Source organism: Pelophylax lessonae (genome assembly GCF_965119305.1).
Source record: "Pelophylax lessonae genome assembly, chromosome: 13".
NCBI lineage: Eukaryota > Metazoa > Chordata > Amphibia > Anura > Ranidae > Pelophylax > Pelophylax lessonae.
The window spans coordinates 65,627,492-65,652,701 of NC_138780.1; the positions used below are offsets into that span (position 1 = coordinate 65,627,492).

General features: G+C 46.2%; 1 protein-coding gene across 2 annotated transcripts in view; it reads right to left on the reverse strand.

The window, feature by feature from the left end:
• The window catches only part of INO80 (INO80 complex ATPase subunit), a 362,932-nt gene that overhangs the window by 119,095 nt on the left and 218,627 nt on the right, over positions 1-25,210 (reverse strand). For both annotated transcript variants that reach the window (XM_082275733.1, XM_082275734.1), the window contains one exon: positions 12,779-12,919. In XM_082275733.1, coding sequence (XP_082131859.1) covers positions 12,779-12,919 — 141 coding nt within the window. The remainder of the gene's footprint in view (positions 1-12,778; positions 12,920-25,210) is intronic.

Sequence of the window (25,210 nt, forward strand, 5' to 3'; positions counted from 1 at the left end):
GAGGCTTCTGTAGAGCTGAATGCACAAAATTGAGATCCCAAGGTGGCAACAGAGCCCGCACTGGAGGGACCAAATGTCAGACACCCTGAAGAAAACTACACACCAGAGAGTGTGTGGCCAAAGGTCGTTGGAATAAGACCGCCAAAGCCGACATTTGGCCCTTGATGGTACTCAAGACCAATTTCTGTTCAACCCCCCATTGAAGGAAGGTTAAGATCTGAGCCACCGAGAAGGAGCAAGGATGAACCCCAAGAGACTCACACCAAGCAATATACGTCTTCCACGTACGATGGCAGATCTTCTAGAAGTAGATTTCCTCGTTTTCAACAGGGTGGGAAAAACCGATTTCGATAAACTCCTATCCTTCAGCACCTGGCGTTCAACAGCCAAGCCGTCAAAGCCAGCGACTGTAAAGCAGGATGGAGGATTGGTCCTTGGGACAGCAGATCTTCCTTGAGAGGAAGTCTCCAAGGAGCATCCGTGACCAACCTTACTAGGTCTGCGTACAAAGACCGGTGAGGCCAGTCCGGAGCCACCAGAATGGCCGGAATCTTGAGATCTGGCTATGAATCTCTGAACCTTCTTGTTGAGGCGAGAAGCAAACAGATCTACCTTGGGAGTCCCCCACCGAACACACAGGAGATGAAACACCTCCGGGTGCAGGGACCTCTCCCCTTGATCCAACACCTGACGAATCAGGTAATCCGCTTGCCAGATCTCCAAACCTGGCATGTGAACAGCAGAGAAGGCTGGAATAAGTTTTTCCGCCCAGGCCAGAATCTCAGCCACCTCTTTGGCTGATAAGACACTCTTGATGCCCCCCTGGTGATTGGTGTAAGCCACATCCGTGGCATTGTCTGATTGAATCAGAAACGGACAATCTTGCAGACGAGTCGTCCAATGGCTCAGACAAAGCTTTATTGCTCTGAGCTCCAAAACATTTGTCGGTAGTTTCGACTCTTCCATCGTCCAGGTACCCTGGGCAGAGAGCTTCCCCAGCACCCCGCCCCAGCCTGATAGGCTGGTGTCCGTGGTCATCACCATCCAAAACAACGGAAGGAAGGTCTTGCCCTGGCATAGTGCTAAACAACAAAAACATAAGCGCTCTATAGGCTGAGTATACAGTATCTCTCAGGGAAGAGCCACTAACTTCACTTCCAGGTGGAAGGTGGAGTGGGAGGTGCGCGCGTTCGAAGCCTGAGGAAAAAGCATGCATGCTTCAAACGCGCGCACCTCCCATTCCACCCTCTACCTGGAAGTGAAGTTAGCGGCTCTTCTCTAAGGGACTTTGCGTACCCGGAAGTGCTGGGAACCACCAGTACAGCCAGGGCCAGCGAAGACTCCCCGGATCCCCGCTGCTTGTCCTCCCACTGGAGTGGATGAACCCTTTACATGCTGGTTTATCATGCCCATCTTGTGAGTTTGCATTTGTCTGTTATTATTAAACGCATCTTTTATACTGCACTTAGATGGCGCTGCTCTCTTTTCTCTCTTCCTGGCATAGTGCTGGAGACTGAATGCACCACAACAGAGCAGACACCTTGTGTTGTGGCTTAACCGAATCAAGGAGTCCAAGGACTTTGGATCCTTGTTCCATTTGACAAGAATCTCCCTTTCCAACGGTCTGGTATGGAACTGAGCAAACGGAACTGCCTCGAAGGTTGATACGATCAGACCTAAGGCCGCATACAAACCCAAAGAGAGAAAAGATTGTTCGCCAACAACAACCTAATCGCCTCCTGCAACCTTTGCAGCTTGTCCGGGGGAAGAAACACCCTGGTCAAGGCTGAATTCAGAGTCAAGCCCAGATAATCCAGTTTCAAGACAGGTGTCAGCGCGGATTTCTTGAAAACGATGTTCCAACCGAAATCCTGCAGAGTTCTGACAGTGACCGTCAGATCCCCCCAACAAGACTGAAGGAGAGTCCGCTCTCAACAGGAGATTGTCTAGGTACCCCAGCACTGCAATCTTCCGCTGGCGTCGCAATGCCAATACTGGTGCTAAGACCTTGGTAAACACTCTGGGAGCTGAGGCGAGACCAAAGGGTAACGCCACAAATGGATAATGCTCCTCTGCGACCGCAAAGCAAAGAAAAATGGATTTTTGTAAAATCTTACCGTAAAATCCTTTTCTCTTAAGCTCATTGACAGACGCAGTCCTCTTGATTAATATCAAATCGGGTTATACTGCCCTCTACAGGAGTAGGACACTAGGCAGAAGGAAAACATTCTGGCCACACCTTAGGGGCAGTCCCAGAGGGTATATCCTCTCTCTCCCTGCTACAGGATGTCAGTTATGTCACAAAGCAGTGTCAGAGAATTTAATCCAACCCAACTCAAAAGTAGCGGGGCGGGTACTGCGTCTGTCAATGAGCTTAAGAGAAAAGGATTTTACGGTAAGATTTTACAAAAATCCATTTTTCTCTGTCGCTCATTGACAGACGCAGTCCTCTTGATTAATATCAAATCGGGACGTCCCAAAGCAGTGCCACAAATGAGGGGTGGGATAACAGAAATCAAAATTTAAATCCAGAAAGCCCAACCGGTGCCGACTAGAAGTCTTAAAGGCTCATCAAACCAAAGGATGAGACAACTGAAAATCCAACGGAAAAAACCCTCGAGGTAGACCAACGGTCTCCTCAAATTGCGGCCTGCAGAACCTTGCGGCCAAAAGAGGCATCAGCCGATGCCATCACATCAACTTTATAAAATTTTGTAAAGGTATGAACCGACGACCAGGTAGCCGCCTTGCAAACCTGGACCACTGACGCCTGATGGCGGAAGGCCCAGGAAGCACTGAGCGCCCGAGTGGAGTGCGCCTTAACAGGGAACGGAGGATTCCGACCCTTAATAGAATAAGCCTGTACCACCGTCTGTCTGATCCATTTGGAGATAGTCGCGGCAGATGCAGGCAACCCCTTTTTGGGGCCATTCGTGATCACAAAAAGTGAATCCGTTTTACGAAACGAGTCCGTAGTTTTCAGGTATACCCTGATTGCCCGAACCACATCCAAGGAATGTAACGCACACTCCCGAGGATGACTGGGCTTAGGACATAGGGAAGGCAATACAATGTCCTCATTCAGATGAAACTCTGAAACCACTTTAGGAAGGAAGGATGGTTTCGGACGAAGAACCACCTTATCCCTATGAACCACCAGATATGGGGAACGACAAGATAATGCGGCCAGTTCTGACACCCTGCGAGCGGAAGTAATGGCCACCAAGAAGGCCACCTTCTGGGATAAAGTAAGCATGGGAATCTCCCTGATATTTTCAAAGGGAGGTTTCTGAAGAACCGACAACACTAAATTAAGATCCCAGGGCGGTAAGGGCACGCGCACTGGCGGAGCCAAGTGCCGCACCCCCTGGATGAAATTCCGCACCAAGGAATGAGTAGCCAAAGGTTTCTGAAAGAAGATTGCTAACGCTGAAACCTGACCCTTGATAGTACTCAAGGCCAGCTTCTGCTCAACTCCTTGTTGCAGAAAAGCAAAGATTCGTGTCACCGAATAGGCCCGTGGAGGAAATCCAAAGGATTCACACCACGCAATCTAAGACCTCCATGTGCGATGATAGACCTTTCTAGAAGTCGCTTTCCTTGCTTTAATTAAAGTAGGAATAACGGAAGTTGACAATCCCTTGTCCTTCAGAACCTGAGTCTCAATAGCCAGGCCGTTAAAGCCAGCGATTGTAAAGCAGGATGGAAGATCGGTCCCTGAGACCGCAGATCCTCCCTGAGAGGAAGTCTCTAGGGAGCGTCCGCGACCAGCCTGACGAAGTCGGCGTACTCGGGTTGACGAGGTCAGTCCGGAACGACCAGGATAACTGGGATTCCTTCCACCTCTATCCTGCGAAGAAGCTTCAGCAGCAACTTGAGAGGAGGGAAGACATACAGTAGCTGATACTGTGCCCACGGGGCGACCAGCGCGCCTGCTGTGTTCGTTCGCGGAAGTCGGGAGCGGGTACAAAACTCCGTGCCTTCCTGTTGAGCCAAGCTGCTAACAGATCCACTTCCAGGGTGCCCCAATGAAGGCACCGCTGGTGAAATATCTCTGGATGAAAATCCAGAATCTAACGGCTGACCTGATCGGTCTGCCGATTTTCCACCCCCGGAGTGCATATTGCGGAGAGAGCCGGAACAAACCGTCCCGCCCAATGAAGAATGCTGGCTTCCTCTATGGCCGCCAGGGCACTCTTGGTGCCCCCTTGGTGGTTGACATAAGCCACGGCCGTGGCCTTGTCCAACTGAATCCAAACCGGGTTGCCCTGAGGCTACTTGGTCCAGAGAATCAGAAAGTCTGATCGCTCTCAGTTCCAATACATTTATCGGTAACCTGGATTCTGTCGGAAGAAATGACTTCCCTTGGCTGAGCATCGGAGACCGAAGCTACCAGACCAGAGACTTTCTGGTCCGCTCGCTCAATCGGATCTGATTGTCCAGAGAATCGGGATTCTGATTTCATCTGAAAAGAATCTCCTTTTGTGATCTTTTGCAAAAGTGAAGAAAACGTTCTGTTCAAGGAGTGGGAACTGCCGCTCCCTGTTGCATCAAGTCTATTACTGCTCCCCGCAAAGCTTTTAAGCGATCTGGCGATAGTCGAATGTTGGAAGGGAAGAATTGCACCGGTAGAAGTGATCGAAACTTGATTTTGTATCCCGACCGCATGACCTCGCAAACCCCTTTGTCTGGGATTCTGGAAAGCCATGGATCCGGAAACCGGTGAAGACGTCCCCCCCCCACCCCAGAGATGGGTGGGGGCGCACCTTCAGGCTGTCTTATCTTCAGGTTTGGCTGAGTCAGGCTTTTGTTTTCCCGACCAGCGCCCTCTGAAACCCCCTGAAGGGGATTTGGAGGACTTCCCCTTATCGCCCGCCCCAGCGGAGTGAACAAACTTTTTATGAGCGGAAAAGGAAGGTCCTCGCCTGTTACGAGGTCCTTTACCCTTAGCAGTCTGTGGCAAAAAAGTGCTCTTACCCCCAGTGAGATCCTTTATAATCTCATCCAAGGTGGCCCCAAACAGGCGATCCCCCTTAAAGGGAAGATTAGCCAAAGTCTTTTTGGAACCTTGATCAGCCGACCAGCACTTTAACCATAACACGCGTCTGAGGACCACTGCTGAAACAGATGCATGCCCTAGCAAGGGAGTGGCGTCCAGGGCGGCGTCACAGATGAACTGTAGCCCCTGTATAATCTGCTCCAGCAAATCTGTTACCTTTATTTAGTCTCGAAATTGGTGGGTCCACCACTGGTGGTACCGTCCATTTCTTAAGGAGGGATTCCTCAAACGGATAGCGTCTAGCAATGCGTTTGGAAATAGCAGGGGTTCTTTTGGATGATCCCATTTCTCCTTAATTAGGTTACCAAAACATTTGGGCAAGGGAAAAACCTTCGCCACCTTGGTAGGCTTGCTAGTACCAAAGGGAATCTCAGTGTCATCTACCTCTGTCGGTGTAACCTCAAGACTTAAGGTTTCCCGGACAGACATGACTAGTGCGTTCACTAACGCTTCTTCTTGCGCTATGGCGGAGGCAGAAACGTCGTCCTCACTGTCTGACCCGAGACAGCAGCCCCAGCAGAGGGACCTGCAGCTGCAGTGACCAGCTCAGAATCCGTATCTGAAGTATCAGATGAAATAGGGGTAGGCGGGGGTCGCTTCCTTGACCCCCGTCCCTGACAGGCTACCTCCACCCGGGATACCAAAGACTCCAAAACTGCTGATAATGCATCAATCACAAGTGGGGTACTGGAGGGTCCTGCGGCCACCTCGAGGGGATCAGGTGGGGATACATGTGTGGCAGGGTCCATGATTATATAAGACACTTGCCAGCAAACAAAAAAATAATTTCAAAGAAAAAACTTTTTTTTTTTTTTTTCTTAATCCCCCAGCGCAACAGCGCCCCTCAGTGTTACCTGCTTGGACCCCACAGAGAGAGAGAGAGAGAGAGAGAGAGAGAGACCCCAAGGCTCACCACCTGATGCACAGAAGTTTCTATCAACCTGCTTCCAGCACTGTCTGTTACAGACAGGAAGTCTTTGGCTTGCTTTCCCGGGTAAAGGAGGCGGCTCCGCCCCTTTAAACGCCTTCCGGCGCCTCCCAATTACTCCTCGAGGTGTTTGGTCATCTCAAACATGGCCGCCCCCATGCTGGAGACACGAGGCTACGCCAAAATGGCGGGCCCGCGCGACCTGCGGCAAAATGGCGGCGGCCTGTGGAGGATGGCAGCGGTTTGTGCAAAATAGCAGCGGCCTGCGGGAGGTAGTCATCGGCCTGTGTGGCCTGCGGGAGGTGTACCGCCTGTGGGAGGATGGAGGCCTGCGGATGGCGGTAGTCCAGGTACAGGCATCGGCCTGTATTGCACCTTATGTATCAGGTAAGCCCTCTTACATGGTCATCCTAATAGTAATGCCAGCCACTGACTACAGTCATGATCCCTTACAGTGCCCCTCATACAGTGACCAATTGTCAGCTCCCAAACCAAGCCTACTGGTTCCTATTCACTAAATCACCCTCAAGAGGGGGATCTGTGACACCTTGTTATAGGATAGAGGGAAGGGATTCCGGTCATCCCACTGAGGGGCCCGCGTCCACCCACAAACCCGGCAGGGGGAGAGGGGGAACATTTTACTCACCATACCGGAAACAGGCGGGCGCCAACTCCTGACAGAACCCCTCTCCACCGAAGTGGGGGGGCTGTCGACCAATACGGACGCCGTGACTCAGTTTCCAACTGGTCGTTGGCGTCCAGGTGAGACGTTTAACTCGCAGGGTCAGTCCCCGTCCAGTGGGACTATGTCGCGGCCGACCCAGCGCGGAGCTAGGGCCTGCACGCGCTCGTAGGCTGACTGGGGTGACCACTGGATCCTAACATCCAGCCCGTCGCCCAGTTTCAGCATACTTGCTTGAAGATCTCACAGGAACAACTGGAGAAAAAAAGCTGCCTAAAAAAAAATTTTCTAAAAAAATCTTGCCAGGACCAAAGATCCCAGCAAGGAACTTAGGTCCTTACTCCTGACTAGACAGAAAAAAACTGACATCCTGTAGCAGGGAGAGAGAGGATATACCCTCTGGGACTGCCCCTAAGGTGTGGCCAGAACATTTTCCTTCTGCCTAGTGTCCTATTCCTGTAGAGGGCAGTATAACCCGATTTGATATTAATCAAGAGGACTGCGTCTGTCAATGAGCGACAGAGAAACTGCTGTTGTCCAGGTTAAATAGGGATGTGTAGATATGTGTCCTTGATATCTATGGAGGCTAAAAAGTCTCCCTGGTCCAGCGACGCCACTACCGTGCGGATGGATTTCATCCAAAATTTCTGTCCCCGCATGAAGCAGTTCAGGGCCTAGAGATCCAGGATGGGACGCACCTTGCCTTCCTTCCTAGGCACAGGGAAGAGGTTTGAATAAAACCCTTGAAAACATTCCTGAAAAGGAATATGTACAATGACTCCTTGCAACAGTAAATCGTGTACTGCCCCTCGCAAGTCACTTAACTGGACTGAAGATAGTCGAAGATTGGACGGGAAGAACCTGTCCGACGGGCCATAAAGGAATTAGATCTTGTACCCAGATCAGATCTGTTTGTGAACCCATTTGTCCTGAATCAAAGAGGTCCAGGGTTCCAGAAAGAAACAAAGACGTCCCCCCAACCAAGAATCGGGTGAGGGCGCCCCTTCATGCAGACGAGGATTTGTCTGCAGTTCAAGATTGGCAGGTCTTTGCTTTCCTGGAACCCCCAGAAGTCCTGAATGATTTACCTTTTTCTTTCGACCCGGAGGCACAAAAAAGACGTTTATAAGCATTAAAGGAAGGCCCCCGCCTAGGACGTGGCGCCTTGCCCTTAGAGGATTGGGGAGGATGAGTGCTCTTACCCCCCGTGATAACTTTGATCAACTTGTCCAGAGAGGATCCAAACAGCCTCTCCCCTAAGAAGGGAAGATCAGTCAAGGCCTTTTTAGAAGCCCTGTCCGCCGATCAGCTTTTCAGCCACACCATGCGCCTAATAGTAATCCCCACTACCGATGACCTGGCCACCAACAGGTCAGAATCCAGGGATGTATAACACATGAACATCAGGGTTCGAGCCAATTGGTCCAGTAGCTGCAACACCGCAGGGGGGAGAAGTTCAGCTTCCAAGTTACATTTAAGTAACTTCACCCATTCAGTAGCAGTCTGTGCTACCAAAAAATTCACAAAGGTAGTCTTTAATATGTGACCTGCTACCACGTGTAAATGGCGGGAAAAGGATTCCACTTGTCTTTCCACGGGGGCCGCAAAAGTTGGAGACTCTTCCACCGGTACCAGAGTCGCTTTATTCAACCTGGACACCGGGGGATCCACTTTTGGTGGTGCAGTCCACCTAGTGGATACTACCTCTGCAAAGGGGTAACGGCGTGCAAATGCTTAGGCACCACTAACATGTGCTTAATGAGCCGCCATTGTTCATCCACAATAGTATGAAACAACTCTGGGCAAGGTAACAGCCAAAAAACACCTGCGTACCCTGCAGATGGAGGTGAGGGCAGAGGGCGTTTACAGCTGGCAGCACTAGCAATGATAAAATCTACCTTAGACATCAAATTTTGCAAAAAAGCCGCTATCTCTGGCTGAGACTGAGAACCAGAAGGTCCCGAAATCACTCCCAGGGGGTCTGTAGGTGAAATATTATCCTGGGACTCCATGTTACACTTTTTAAAATAATTAGGCAGTGTCTCTTTAAGACCACCAAAAACGCGCCCCCCCCCCCCCCCCACTATAAGTGCGGGCTCACAATCCCTGGTTATTATAAGATAATAGCAGAGTGCATGAAGAAAAACCCACAGGGAACCCCAGAAGAACGTTACCAGGGCATTACAGGTCGTGTGAGTCTCAGGGAGACGGTCCACTCGCAGGCTCATCGCCATCCATCGGGGCACTGTCGTGGCGAGGCCTTGTCCTGGACTATAACCTGCTCACACTTGCTGGCCAGGCTGGGAGACCTTAAGGATCTAGATTATCCAGTGCGAAACCGCAGCCGGCTGTTGCTTGTAGTTCCTTTGGATCGTGGTCCTCAGGAACTAACTAGTGAAAATAAAAAAAATCACAAACTAACAAACTTTCCTAAAATAGCAAAGACTGAAGCCCCAGCAGGAAGCTAGGTCCTATTCCTTGAACTAGGCAGAAACAAACTGTTTGATGATAGCAGGGTATGTGGGGTTATGCCTGCAGGGACAGCCCCCATAGGTGTGGTTAAGCTTTTTTCCTGCCTAGTGCTTATTCCTGATGGGAGGAACATAACCCTATAGTCTCTGACTAGATGGAGTTGCGTCTGCCGATGAACGATAGAGAAATATTATTTTCCAAATGCTACAAGGATGACAAAACACATCCTTGCATTCCAGAGGTGCCCCAAAGACATTACAAATGCTCATGGGATGAAATTATGAGGGCGATAATGAAATTGCAAGTAGCTTTTCCTTCCAGAGATCTCATTCCAGAAATAATGATTCGGCTACTTCTAGATCATCACAAAATGTTTCTTCACCAGCAGCATCTTCAAGTAAGGAAGTGTTGCAAACCAGGGCCTTCCAGAAATACACAATACCTTCATTTATACATAAAATGACACCTGAAATTTAGGAGAAAATTGATCACGCTCTTGCAAGAGCAATATATCCTTCTGGATCAGCATTGTCAATCACTGAAAATGCAGAATGTCAGGAAGCGTTTAAATTACGAGCAGAAGGGGGGTGGGTACCTGTTCTCATGCATAATTAAAATGTTCTTAACATATACAGGCCTTGTTATTCCATGGTTAATAAAAAAAATACTATTTTTTCATTCGAAGCATAACACTTTTACATACACTGCATTTCATGTTCCAAGTGTAACAGAATTACTTTCAATTTGTAAAAATTACTCCACGCTAATTTTTTTTTTTTTTTTTTACATTTTTCTAAAAAATTCAGTTTGTGTCTAGAATAAAAGCTGGGGAAAAAAATGTTTCTTCCCCATAGTGTCAAAATTTCCAGAAATTCTACATCTCTAGTCTTGACTTCTTAGCCCTCCCACACCATTACTAGATAGACACATTTTCAGCCACAATGGCAAGACATATTCTCACCCCCTCAGGCGTAATTTCTGCAGATGTGCTTGTCACTGTTTGCCACAACAAAAGATCACATTGGTTTCTTCATAGACCGTTTCTTAGACTCTATAAAATGCTTTCTCCTAGGGTGCACCTACATCACCCCTTGTTTGAATGCCTTTGTACACAGTGTCATCTGCCCAAACACACAGTTTCTCTAGTCTACTCTCTTCTTGTCTGGGACATCATCTCCCTCTTCTCTTTCTAGCACAATGGGAGTCAGACTGTGATATGCAGTTTTCGAGCGAGGATTGGACCAAGGTATACTCTCTTACCCACTTACTCTCTTTGTTGTGTAAAGAGCAGAAAAGCAATTATAAAATTTTGGCTCAGTGGTACTATTGTCCAATCCCACTTACCAGAATCTTTCTGACTTTATTGAATACTTGCTGTGGTGTCTTAGACACAAAAGGCTCTTATATCCATGTCTTGGTGGAGCTGTCTGCCAATTGAACAATTTTGGAATACGATCTTTTACTTGTATAACGATTGTTTTCTCATGAATTATAAAAATACCCATGTAGGTAGCTTTGTTGTCCTTGATTCCAGGTGCAATGAAATCATTGAAACACACTGCTTTAACTTTCCTCCTGAATGCCACCAGACATGTCATTTCCCGGACTGGAAGTCACAGGTTGTCCCTACACAGAGTAGTTTAACCACTTAAGCCCCGGAAGATTTTACCCCCTTCCTGACCAGGGGGTTTTTTGCGATTTTTTACTGCGTGATTTTAACGGACAATTGCGCGGTCGTGTGACGCTGTACCTAAACTAATTTGACGTCCTTTTTTTCCCACAAACAGAGCTTTCTTTTGGTGGTATTTGATCACCTGTGCAATTTTTACTTTTTGCGCTATAAACAAAAAAGAGCGTAAATTTTGCAAAAATAACAATATTTTTCACATTTTTTTATATGAAATTCCCCCCCCCAAAAAATGTAAAAATCTACATTTTTTAACATTTTTGGCCAATTTGTTTTCTGCTACATATGTTTGGTAAAAAAACAAAAATCGCAAAAAGCGTATTTTGATTGGTTTGCGCAAAAGTTATCGTGTTTACTAAGGGAAAGATTTCTGTAATTTTTGGTGTTTTTTTTTTAACGCGTAATGGCGTCGATCTGCGATTTTTTTTGCGGTACTGCGTCATTGCGGCGGACAGATCGGACCCTTGACTGACATTTTTGACACTTTTGGGGTTACCAGTGACATTACTGCAGTAATCAGTGCTATACATATGCACTGTTACTGCAAAATGACACTGGCAGGGAAGGGGTTAACTTTATTGGGGAAGGAGGATTTAAGTGTGTCCCTAGGGGCGTGATTTTTACTGTGATTGGACATGGCTACTAGTGTAGGAACAGTGATCAACGGTCCTACATAGTAGAACCGTATGATCACCATTCCTACAAAGGGGAGAATGACAGGCGGCTTGTTTACATCAGCCGCCTGCCTTTCTCCCTTCACGGAGGACGATCGCGAGTGACCGGCGGACATCGGGTCTGCCGGTCACACGCACTGACTTCCCAGGGAACGAGCCGGGGGGGGGGGCCTCCGCGGGCGCGCGCTCGCCTGCTATTGGCTCACAAGGAAGTGACAGGCTAGTGACGTGTATATACGTCACTTTGCCTGGCCGGGGCTGACAGCCGCCGTATATAGTCGTGCGGCGGTCGGCAACCGGTTAAGGTTTTGAGTGAGCTTATAGGAATGAAACGTTTGATTGCTCAAGACAGTTAAAAACCTGAACAATTTAGTGCAGTTTGGAAGTCTTGGTAGGTGTTTGTTGATCCGCCCAAGTTCAAACAACACTTCCATTGTTTCATGAAGTCAGTCCTTTCCTGGAACAGGAATTTTGTGTCTGAGCTGTACACACCCCCCCCCTTTTTTTTTTTGCTCTCGTGTTTCCCCTAATTATTTCCCTGTATATGGTTTCTGAAATGTAGAGGTACCTTGAAAGGGCAATTTGCCCAGCCGCTGCCTTTTTTTGTGCTTATCTTTTGCCATATTGTTTGTGTATTTGAAGATCAGCTACGTAATTGCACTGTATCGTTTTCTGGAATCTTCATCTGCTATGAACACTGTGTTCCATAACTAATTACGCTTTTGCATCGACTTCCTTTATTATTCAATACTGATTTGCATAAAAGAAACATGCAGATTAGGAGTTCTTCTTGCTCAGCATTTTTAAGAGGAGGTCTGCTATAGCAGACTACATAATACAGTACAGCATCCCTTTTAAAGAAGCTTTTGTAAATATGATTCTGCAGTTCTAGGAAAACAACACATATAGGCTTGACCGTGATGTTGGTGAAAAAGTTTTTTTTTTTTTAAAATACATCATTCCACTTTGAAGCATCTATAGACAGAAAGTCCAAATATCCACATTCATCTGTTTCCTTTTTGCCCACTTTACATATTTACCTTGTTTCAAAATAATAAAAATCACTATCAGCAAAAATGTATAAGATTTTTGTTATCTGGGTTCAAGTTAAAAATAACTTTTTTTTAACAATTTTCTTTTGATGTATTAAGGACTCTTGGCTACACTGCTGTTTCTGTTCTCAGATGTACATCACTTTAACAATGAGAACTTCGGACACTAGTCACTGGCACCTCCTCACAATGTTCACTAAAATAGATGGTAACAAAATACTTACCACTGGGGCTGAGATACTCAAGAACAAGGGCATTTCTGTAATCTGACAGTGAAGAACATGTGGCTGGTCAGTGCTTGATTGATGTAACACATGGTCTGTACATCCAGAGACTGGCTTACAGTGACAAGTGAAAACCAATTTCTAAAAAACAAAATAAGACATAACATATAAACATATTTAGAGGTTTTTATTGCCATTTTTCTTATTTAGGACTTATTTAAAAAAATATATATGTTTATTTTAAGTAGCCATTGGACTGTATTCAATCCAGACTTTATTTTACAGACAATTAGAAACATAAACTGTGGGGAAGCAAATTTAGGCTTGTCTTTTGACAGGCACACAGTTCAGTGACTTCTGTAAGCGCCTAAAACATATATTTTGTAGACAAAGAAAACATTAATTATTTATTGCTTGAATAAGCACCACAGACGCTCCCCACTGTGAAGTTTCCTCTTCCTAGCTATGGAAAGATCAGTTTACCAAAAGTGAAAGGATCAGATAACTGCACAAAATGGCAAAGGTCAACCCAAGAGAAGCTGCAGAAAGGAGCATCTGCTGTAAAACAATTGTGCAAGAAGCTTGAAGGAGATCATGGTTAGGCAATATCTTATATCTTCTCCTAATATTACAAATACAGTAAACAAAGGCTGAGAAAGAGCTTTCCTGTGAAGGCAGCCAAGAAGCAAGTACAGGTATTCTTTGGTCTCTTCTCAGTGACCTGAATATAAGGATAAGCTTTCAGATCTTGGGTTTAACTGGCAAAACAACACAAAAATGCACAAATTGAAACAGGCTAAATCACTAGATAGCCTTTCATAAAAAAACATGCAGATAATATTTATAATCATCATTCCATAGCTACCAAATAGATGGCTTTACACAATTTACTTGTTTGGCATAGGAATAGATTACAAGGGGGGGACAACAGTTCTGTGAATTTTTGGCCCGCGTTATTAGTGCAGAGATGAGCATAGCATTGCAGTATTGTTGAAATAAAAGAACCAACCGTTCCCTGCCACATCTGCTAATAGCATAGGAAAAATAAAACAATTTTTGTCGGCCTATACTGGCATAACAAGGAGTACACAACTCATGACTTCCACCACTGCATCTGGGGCTTGGCCTGTGGATAGTGTAATTTAATAAGGTAATGTGTAGCTATGGTTATTATCAATACATGTGCTGGGTTACCAATTGCAACTGCAGCATGCACAATTTAACTCTTTACTCTCTGGCTGAGTCAATGATCAGTCTAGGGGATGTAGTTGTTTTTGTGGTTTTATTTAAATTAGAGATGGGAGAAGGGAAGAGTGGAATATTCCAACTTGAACTATTCACAGTAGATGAGGACTCCTGTCTGAAGATGCAGCCAGGCTGCAGATTCACCTTGCCACTTAGAGATTTAATCCTAAATTCATCTACTGTATGTAGATGGCTTGTTAGGATGAATTATCTTCGGGATACACACCTAGCACCCTTTCACTCAACCTGCTGACACCCGTCCTTTGACTATCCTACACCAGGATGGCCACCCTCAGGTCAGGCCCCTAGACACAATCCCCTGTACTCACTATACTGTTTTTTTGAGGGTCTCCAGTGTCTCTACCCCTTCAGTCAGCTTTCATTGACCACTGGGTTCACCCTCCCTCTGGGACTCTGCACACCAGCCAAAGACCCCGCAGCACATGTGCTCCTGGCTTTTATACCACACCCCACAATGCAGTGAGACAATCAGTCTGTGCCAATCACCGGGGCTGTATCAAAGTCTGTGTACCCATTGGTCAGATTTCCTCCACTGTCCAATATGCCTCCCTATTGGACCAGTGTAAAATACTCCCTAGACCAGATGAATAACACACTTAGCACTATGAGCAGACCTAACTCACAGATCCTGCTCTGTGGTAGGCAGAAAGCAAAAATAGATTTGCCTGCTGCTCCTCTGATAGGCAGACAGAGCCAAAAACTATACTCTCTCACTAGCATCTACCTAGGAGGGTGCTACATTTGCAAATAAGTAATTTTACTTCTTCAGTAATGTGTGCTGATGAGGATGCATTGATGGGCACTGATAGGCACTAACAGGTGGAAAGGATATGCTGCACCGATGGACACCGATATGCTGCACTGATGGGGCTGTGCCCTGATTATCAGTGTAAATGTCCCTTGTAACTGGAAACCTGTGGTGTGTGTGTGTGCATGTGTTTATGTCAATGGTAAGTCATATTTGCCTGCATGTTGTGATCGTTAGGATGCCCATCTAATAATTTTTTTTTTTAAACTAATCAATGCTCCATTCTAATACCACTGCTTCTGGAAGAGAATTGCACATCCTTACCGCTCTGACAGTAAAGAACCTTCTATGCAGTTTAAGGTTAAACCGCTTCTCTTCCAAATTCAGTGAATGGCCATGTGTCTTTTTAAACTCCCTTTCACTGAAAAGTTTTTCCCTTATGCTAAGGTCACCAGTAAGGTATTTGTACATCGCTATCATATCCCCACTTAGGCGCCTCCTCTCCACTGACACTGACAGCGCTGAGGAATAGAAGTACCGATAACCGGAGTTTCTTTACATGTGATCCGCTGCAATTGGACACAGCAGATCACATGGTATAGACCCTACCTAATCAGTTCTTTACCCTGATTGGTGATGCACTGTATCTGAGGGACACAGCTCACTTCCAATCCCCACACTGCGCACCCTCCAGCGGTGCGCATGAGTGACGCAATGTGAAGGATGTCATATGATGTCCAGTCAGGATGGTAAAGCCACCGCCCAGCCGTCATTCTGCTATAGGCCAGGTGGAAAGGTGTTAAATGGTATGTAAACCCTTAGAATTAACTTTTCTAATTTGCTCCTTATAAATTTACAATTAAAAGTGTTTTGTTACATCTGTTCTGCACTTGTATTGTGTTTTGTTTACTATGTAGTGCTATCTCAAACAGTCTTATCAGCGTTACACAGATTACCTCTATGAACTACAGAACACCTTCTTCCTCTATTATAAAGAAGAGGAGAGGGGGATGTGTTTTGTAATCCAAAAGTAAAACTAAAAGCAATACTTTTTTGTTTTGGATAGAGTGGAGAGGGAGGATTAGAACATCTGTCAGTTTTTTATTGCGGTTTGTGCCCGTTAAGGAGAGTCATCCTCTCTATTTGTTCTGTTTACCATTATCATTTAAAGTGAAAGTAAAAACAAATCTCCAAATTTTGGGTAGTCCCCAGAAAAGTAGTAGAGGGGAAATCTTCCAATGGGGACATTTGTTCTGTTGACCTGGGGGTCCCAAAGGAATTCCTTTCACTTGCAGGGATTTCCTCTCACTTCCTGTTTGGCTATGGGACAGGAAGTGAAGCAACTTTTTGCAATGGGACACAGATAGCAAAAAAAAATCTGACGGGTTATAACCCTACCTTACTCTCTCCAAAATGAAAAAAAAAGGTTTGCCTATAGTTCTACTTTAACACACTTTCTGTCCTAGGGTGATATAGTTGCTTCTACATTGCTACAGTACAGTAAGAGTTGGCAACCTAAGAGAGGAAAAGTTTTACTGGCAGAGTCGTCAGATGAAAATAAAAAGCAAAACCATCCTGAAAAGCAGAAAACTGGATGTGCTACCACATCCTTGGCCTCAGCCCATCAGACTCTATCTATGAATAAAATATCACTATTAGGTGTCATGGCCAGGTATGAGTACTTTCAAAACTTAGCGGACCTCAGAAATGAAACAATATCTGTGTTGTGTGGTTCCAGCCAGAAGCAATCAGGATTTTTCTTTGCACATCTCACTTGCACTGAGCATTAAACTGAGATCCTGACAACAGTGTTATTTAGGGTCATATGGATAAATTCATATAAAGCAATCAGTCAACCTTTACTCTACAACTCATATTGTATCAACAATAAAACAAACATTTGTTTTATAAAAAACATGCTTAGGAGACATTTAAAGTAGAAGTCCATCCTAAAACTAAAATCCCTGCATCTATAGATCTCCAAGTTCTAACATTAAGCTATCTAGCCCTGTAAAGAAGAAATCAGTATACTTACCTGTTTTTGAAGCCGATCCAACCCCATCTCCAGCGGCTGAAGCTCAGCAGAGGACTCGGCTAACAACGGCTGTAAAATGAATAGGATGTGATGTCACCCATAGACTTACTATGGTGCTTCCGCTGTCAGCTCTGTCTTCTGCACCCAGTCCACAGCGAAGTCGCAGCTGACAGCTCAGCATGGGATCGGGTTGGATCGGCTACAAAAAAGGTAAGTATACTGATTTTTTCTTTACAGATAGATAGATTAATATTTGGAACGTGGAGATCGATAGATGTAGGGATTTTAGTTTTAGGGTGGACTTATCCTTTACCTCCTCACAAAATAGTCATGCAGCTATAGTTTTCTGTAGCAAATATCCTTCTCACCAAACAAAAGAAACCATAAACCAGACTGGGACAGGAGGACTGTCTCAACTCTAGGCCAATAACTCCATAAAGAATCCCCAGACATATAGGCCTAAGTCCTGTGTGAACTGGAGGCAGAAAAACACACAAGTATAGATGAGCCTGGAAGTTTGTACTGCTTGGCTAACTAGAGAGCTGTCCAGGATTTTCATATCTGACCTGAATATGCCCTTGGCTATATTTGAATGGAGAAACTTCCAGAAATTCATAACTGTCCAAGAAAGGGCACCAGTATAAAACCGGGGAGACCTGCTCTGCCCTTAAACTGAAGTGTCTAAAGCTGAGGGACTTGGGAAGATGCTGCAGCCAGGTAGACCCCAACTGCTCTGACCACGTCCAGGCAGTGCAATGAAATCTCCTTGGCGTGTTTTAGAGCAGGACATAGGAAAGAGAGGACAATATTCTCGTTAGGGTTAAAGGAAGAGACTACCTTGAGGAAGAAGAAGGGATTGGGTCTCAGGACCACCTTGTCCTTATGTTATATAGACAAGAATAGATCTCCACCAACTCAGACACTCCTGATAGAGACTACTTTACTTGTGAGATCAACCAATGGGATACCCCAAATCAGTTCAGAGGGAGCTTTTGAGGAACCAAAATACCATATTCAGATCCCAATGAGACACAAAAGGTTGAAGTGGGTAAATAACAAAATGACGCAACTCCTTCTACAAAAATCTTGACAAGAGAACAAACCCAAAGGTATCTAGAACAGAAAAGATAAAGCAGAACCTGCCCCCTTTAGGTACTGAGAGAAAATTGCTGATCCAGAAAAGACTGGAGGAAGCAAGGAGGACTAGGATGCAAGCAATGAGTAGAATATTCCTCTGGGTTGAGGTGCTTGGTCTCACACCAGCTAAAAAAGGCCCTCAAGGTGTGATGGTAGATCCAATTGATCAGGATGAAACCGAGGGTCCTGAAACTGATAAGAGGCATGGAGGAGTTTAACTATGAGGATAGATTAGAGGAACTGAATGTATTCTCTTTTGAGAAGAGGAGATTAAGGGGGGATATGATCAACATGTACATATACATAAGGGGTCCATATAGTGCAGTGCTTCCCAACCTTTTTATCGCCGCGGACCGGTAAATGTTTGATAATTTTTTCGTGGCCCGCTTGTTTTGATTTAATAATTTTAATTTAATTGTATTTAAACGTGCCTTCAAAATAAAATACAGCTACACCAAAAATGAATATAAAGTGATTTATTTTATTTAACTCACTAGAATGCCAAATCAATGAGAACCCTGAGCTTGTTTCTTTGCAACGAGACGGTTCCATCTGGGGGTAATAGGAGACAATGACACTCGAAGTGTGTTGCTTATGTCCAGTTTATTCCGTTGTTTTGTTTTGGTTGCTGTCACTGCAGAAAACCCCGCTTCACACAGATAGGTTGTCGGAAATGGCAATAGGGATTTAAGTGCTGTGGTGGCAATCTCAGGGTATTCCGCCATGACTTTAATCCAGAACACTGGCAGAGTTGTTGTCTCGAACGTAGTTTTAAGGCCACCGTCATTTGCAATCTCCAGCAGTTGTTCTTCTTCTTGCACAGACATGCTAGATTTGCCTGATTTGTTGACAAATGGGTCGCGAATCCATTCCTTACCAGTTCGTGGGTCTTTTGTGGTTGGGAAGTAGCGCTCAAACTCTTTTAAAAGCAAAGACAGGTGATCGTGCACCAACTGGCAGAATGAATGTTCAAGCTCAGTCTCGCCTACAATCCCTGCTAATGTCTGAAACATGTCCAAAATGCCTCTGTTCACGCGCCGTCCCCACAACTCCAGTTTGGCTTTAAATGCAGCTACTTTGTCTGACAACTTGAAAACAGTTGTCATTTTCCCCTGAAGGCCCAGATTGAGTTCATTGAGCAGGCTGAATATGTCACACAGGTAAGCCAGTTTTGCAACCCATACCTTGTCACTGAAATGTGCTGCCAGCGGTGACTTCTTTTCTGAGAGAAATCTTTGCAATGGCTCTCGTAATTCAAATACTCTGGTTAGCGATTTTCCTCTGGATAACCATCTTATTTCTGTGTATAAGAGAAGGCATCTGTACTCTGCGTCCATCTCCTCACAAAGCTGCTCAAACAGGCGCGAGTTAAGTGCGTGTGCTTTGATGTGGTTAATAACTTTAAGACATCCATCAATACGCTGTTAAATTCCAGTGACATTTTTCGGCTTGCCAGCATTTCCCTGTGAATGAGACAATGCGTAGATTCACTCTCAGGTGCAACCTCCTTAATCCGAGCAGTTAAACCAGACAGTCGTCCGGTCATGGCAGCAGCTCCGTCTGTGCATATGCTGACACAAAAGGACCATTTCAGTTTTCCTGATATATAACCATCCAGTGACTTGAACAGTTCTGCTCCTGTGGTGTTGGTTGGCAAAGATAGTGCACATAACAAATCCTCATGCACATCCTCCTGATATAGATATCGCACATAAACAAGTAGTAGTGCCTTGTTGTCGATATCTGTAGATTCGTCAACTTGGAGTGCATACCACGGTGATGTATTAATCCTCTCCAACAATTGTGCCTCAATGTCTTTGGCTATTTCCTCAATGCGCCTAGTCACAGTGCTAGCTGACAAAGGCACATGTGCTACCTTTTCCACAGCAGCCTCTCCTAGAAGTTCACGGCAAATGTCTTTAGTGGAGGGCAAGATCAATTCTTCACCAATAGTAAATGGCTTTTTAGCCTTAGCAATGCGGTTAGCCACCAAATATGATGCTCTCAGTGCATTCTCCTTTATTGATGTGGTGGCCCTCATAAATTTCTTCTGTGCTTGGTGCTCCCGTTTTTTTCTTTCAAAATACTCCAGGGGCTTGTCTTTTATGTTAGGGTGCTTGGCGGTCAAGTGGCGAAGCAGTTTTGAAGGTTTCATTGCCTCATTAGAGAGTGCGTGGGAATCACCTGTCCCAATAAATCCATATTTCAAATAGGACTCATGGTAGTGTCTGTTAAAAGTTGCATGTTTTTTTGATGTTGAAGGCTCTTCTTCTGTCTGTTCACTGGGCCTTTTTTTCTTCCCAAGGAAACTTCCTAACGATGTCTGTTTCATACTCATTTTTGCTAATTTGTGGGTCAAAGCAGACACAATAACACGTCAGTACACACATGAGTACTGGTGAACAGATAGAAGAGCTAGAAGAGTGATTACTTCTCTTTCTCTTCACTCCACTGCTGCTTGCAGCCGCTCAGCTCCAGATGTCACCTAAATCCGAATGTAAATCAAAAAACTATCAGCGCAAAAATGTGATCAGTGTTATACATATATGACCAGTGTATCAAAAAAATATATAAATATCAAAATAACGTGAAAAAATCTGATAAAGTGCACTAATCCGGCAGCATACACTTAACTGTGCTCACACCTCACAATCGGAAACAATAAAAACATAAAATAGTGTTGCGCCAGATAAAATAACTGTGAAATATATATATATAAATCACAAAACATGACTGTGCCCCCTTTCAATACAGAGATGCCAGCGTTCCCCTTTCAATACAGAGATGCCAGCGTTCCCCTTTCAATGCAGAGATGCCAGCGTGCCCCTTTCAATACAGAGATGCCAGCATTCCCCTTTCAATACAGAGATGCCAGCGTGCCCCTTTCAATACAGAGATGCCAGCATGCCCCTTTCAATACAGAGATGCCCCAGCATTCCCCCTTTCAATACAGAGATGCCCCAGCATTCCCCCTTTCAATACAGAGATGCCAGCGTGCCCCTTTCAATACAGAGATGTCAGCGTGCCCCTTTCAATACAGAGATGCCAGCATGCCCCTTTCAATACAGAGATGCCCCAGCATTCCCCCTTTCAATACAGAGATGCCCCAGCATTCCCCCTTTCAACACAGAGATGCCCCAGCATTCCCCCTTTCAATACAGAGATGCCCCAGCATTTCCCCTTTCAATACAGAGATGCCCCAGCATTCCCCCTTTCAACACAGAGATGCCCCAGCATTCCCCCTTTCAATACAGAGATGCCCCAGCATTGCCCCTTTCAATGCAGAGATCATCGCGCCATAGTGCTGAGTCTCCTCAATAGCAGAGAACCCCCGCCCCCCCCCCTTCCCTCCGTGCACTTATGCCTGAACCCGCACAAACACATTCGACCCAGGAGTTCTTGTCCGTCCTAAATAAGTGCAATAGGCCTGGGTGAATGAGAGGGCATTTAAAAAAAAGCACTGCTGCTCCTCTTTCCGTTAGTGCTGATAGTGCTGAGTCCGACCCCCCTCCGTGCACTTACCTCACGGCAGCTTCTCTAGTCTTCAGTCCCCGCGTCTCCAACCTCGAGTCCTCAGTCCTCCAGCGGCGCTTCCTCCTTGGCCAATGGCGTGAGGTTTGCCTTTCGGCCAATCAGGAAGCGGGAGGACCAGCTCCCTAAATGGTCAGGAGGAGCATCAGTGTAACAATAGCGAATTTTCATTCGCTATTGTCACACAATGGGCGGGCTCGAGTGGGCGCGATGCTCTGCGCCTCCGCTGCCTGCCACAGTGAAATGATTGGAAGTTCCTCGGGCGGCCCGGTGCCGATTGATCCACGGACCGGCACCGCTCCGCGGCCCGGGGGTTGGGGAACACTGATATAGTGGACTTGGTGCTGAATTATTCACTTTAAGGTCACCACAGAGGACAAGGAGGCACTCTTTAAGTCTAGAGGAAAAGAGATTTAGTTTCCAAATATGGAAAGGTTTCGTCACAGTACGAGCTGTGAAAATTTGGAAGAGACTCCCTCCAGAGGTGGTTCTGGCCAGCTCAAAAGATTGCTTTTAAAAAGGCCCGGATTATTTTTTAGGTGTGCATAATATAACTGGGTACTATTCAGGCCTATTTTGAAGGAGGCCAAGCCAGCTGCTAATATGAAACTTATGCAAAGTGTCAGTGCTAAATCAATGCTGAATGGAACCTTCTACAAAGTGCCAGTGTTAAAACCAATATATATTAAATACAGATATACAATCAATAAACAATAAGGTGCAATGTGTTATAAAAGTCTTTTGTGCTTATAAAGTGACAGTGCAGGGTAAACATTTCTTACAAGCTTTCAAAGTGCTGGTGCTTGAAACATCTATCAGTGATTCGCTCCGTGCTCCTCTTCTGGGTCCCTACTCACCAATATTATGATGATAATCAGCTTGTAATGCTCTAAAACCTATTGCAATATTGTTCCTTTTCTTCTCCGTTTCCAAATGCAATGGTAGTGAAGGAAAAAGTATTGTCCCACTCAGTATGTAATTAGGATGTGAATCCTTTTTCTTCCAAAATTAGGCTCATAGTGGGATACATGGTAGGAATGAGAATGTTTTTTATATTTTAAATAAACCATACAATTTTTGGGAACTCTTCTCATATTCCTACCATGCATCCAACTATGAGCCTAATTTTAGAAGATAGAGGATTCACATCTAGGGTTGAGCGGACACCTAGATGTCCGTGTTCGACGGGTTCGGCCGAACTTTAAAAAAAAGTCTGGGTCCGTGTCCCGGACTTTTACCGAACTTTTCCCGGACACCGAACCCCATTGAAGTCAATGGGGACCCGAACTTTAAGGCACTAAAATGGCTCTAAAACACCAATGGAAAGGGCTAGAGTGCTGCAAATGGCAGCAAAACGTAGTTAAGAGCATGGCAAGTGCTCTGCAAACAAATGTGGATAGGGAAATAACTTAAAACAACAAAAAAAAAACAGAAAAATAAAACAATGTTCTTCATCTCTGAAGGACGAGGCCCATATGGAGTAGGAGGGAGGTTGAGGTGGTGGTGGATGTGGCGGTGTCATAGGCGTGCGCACAGGGTGTGCCTGGTGTACCTGGGCACACCCTAATCACCTAGGGCACATAGCATTATCGCTCTGTTTGCCAGTGAGGAGATGGGAAAGATCTCCCTCGCACCTGCTCTGCTCTATTTCTCTTTGCCAGCAGGGAGAGTAATGTATCGGGGCCATGTACATGTAGGCAAACACATGCATGTGTATTTCAACTTTGGGGTGCACACCCTAATGCAATAGGCTGCGCACATCTATGGGCGGTGTAGGTGGAAGCGGCGGTGGAGGAGGACCAGGGCCGGATTAAGAGCATCATGGTCTTGGTGCTGAGGATTTTGAAGGGCCTTAAGGGCCGTGCCTTGGCATGCACCCAGAGGAGGAAGGGTGCAGCCATGCATGCCTAATTCAACATGGGATGCTGTCTCTGAAGCCCATAAACATATCCATGCATCGGCAACTGTCCCTCCTTGTCTGGCCTTCGCGCTGTGTGGGGAGGTTCTGAGGGTGCTGCCTGGGGAAGCGAGCATAGAAGCCAGACTTCTGTGTTTACAAGTGACAGAAGAGCGGTCACAGTGAATATGGCCAACCCGGGGCCTATATAAAAGGTAGGGGCCTGCATGGAGCTGCAGCTCCAATAGCCCCTACGTTAATCTGGCCCTGAGGAGGAGGACGAGGTAGCCAACACTGCTTCTTTTCACAAATTTTAAATGAGGGTACACCCCAAAAGAGTGAGAAAGAGCAAAAATGGAACAATGGCTGGGTAAGGTCGGTATCCATTGCTATTCTGCACAAGGTACGGAAAAGTCCCGTGGGATCCATGCCTGGTTCATTTTAATGAACGTGAGCTTGTCCACATTGTCTCTGGACAGGCGGCTGCGCTTGTCTGTTATAACACCCCCAGCCGTGCTAAATACCCGTTCAGATAATACACTGGCTGCAGGGCACGCCAGCACCTCCAAGGCGTAAAGGGCAAGCTCAGGCCATGTGCCCAATTTGGAGACCCAGAAGTTGAAGGGGGCAGACCCCTCATTCACTACATGTAGGCGTGTGCACACATACTGCTCCACCATGTTGGTAAAATGCTGCCTCCTGCTAAGACGTTCCATCTGAGCTGCTGGTGCTGCTGTTTGTTGTGGTGTGCTGACAAAGCTTTTCCACATTTCGGCCATGCTAACCCTGCCTTCTGAGGTGCTGGCGGTGCCCTGGTTGAGTTGGCGACCTCCTCCTCCTCCTCCTCTGCCTTGTGCTTCCACTGTGGCCCCGCTGTCAGATGGGAATGCCAACAGCATCGCGTCTACCAGCGTGCGCTTGTACTCGCGCATCTTGCGATCGCGCTCCAGTGAGTGAATTAAGGACGGTACGTTGTCCTTGTACCGTCCTTAATTCAGTGAGTGAATTAAGGACGGTACGTTGCACAGACGGCCTGCACTTTCTGCAGCAGCTCTGACATATCGGGGTAGTTTTTAAGGAACCTCTGCACCACCAAATTCAGCACATGCGCCAGGCAAGGGATGTGCGTCAAACCGGCTAGGCCCAAAGCTGCTATGAGATTTCGCCCGTTATCGCACACCACCAGGCCGGGCTTGAGGCTCGCTGGCAGCAACCACTCATTTGTCTGCTGTTCCATGCTCCTCCACAACTCCTGCGCGGTGTGTGGTTTGTCCCCCAAACAGGCAAGTTGTAAAACTGCCTGCTGTCGTTTAGCCCTGGCCGTGCTGAAGTTGGTGGTGAAGGTATTACGCTGTCCGGATGAGGAGGTGGTAGAGGATGAGGTAGCGGAGTAGGATGAGTTAGGAACAGGAGGCAAACTGAAGCGCCCTGCAATCCTCGGTGGTGGAAGGACATGTGCCAAATTGCTATCCGCCTCAGGCCCATCCGCCACTGCATTTACCCAGTGTGCCGTTAGGGAGATATAACGCCCCTGACCGTGCTTACTGGTCCACGTATCGGTAGTTAGGTGGACCTTGGCACAGATGGCGTTGCGCAGTGCACACCTGATTTTTTCCCCCACTTGGTTGTGCAGGGAAGGGATGGCTTGCCTGGAAAAGTAGTGGCGGCTGGGCACGACGTACTGTGGGACAGCCACCGACATAAGCTTTTTAAAACTGGGCGTCTCCACCAGACGGAATGACAGCATTTCAAAGGCCAAGAATTTTGAAATGCTGGCATTCAGGGCCAGGGATCGCGGGTGGGTAGGGGGGTACTTCC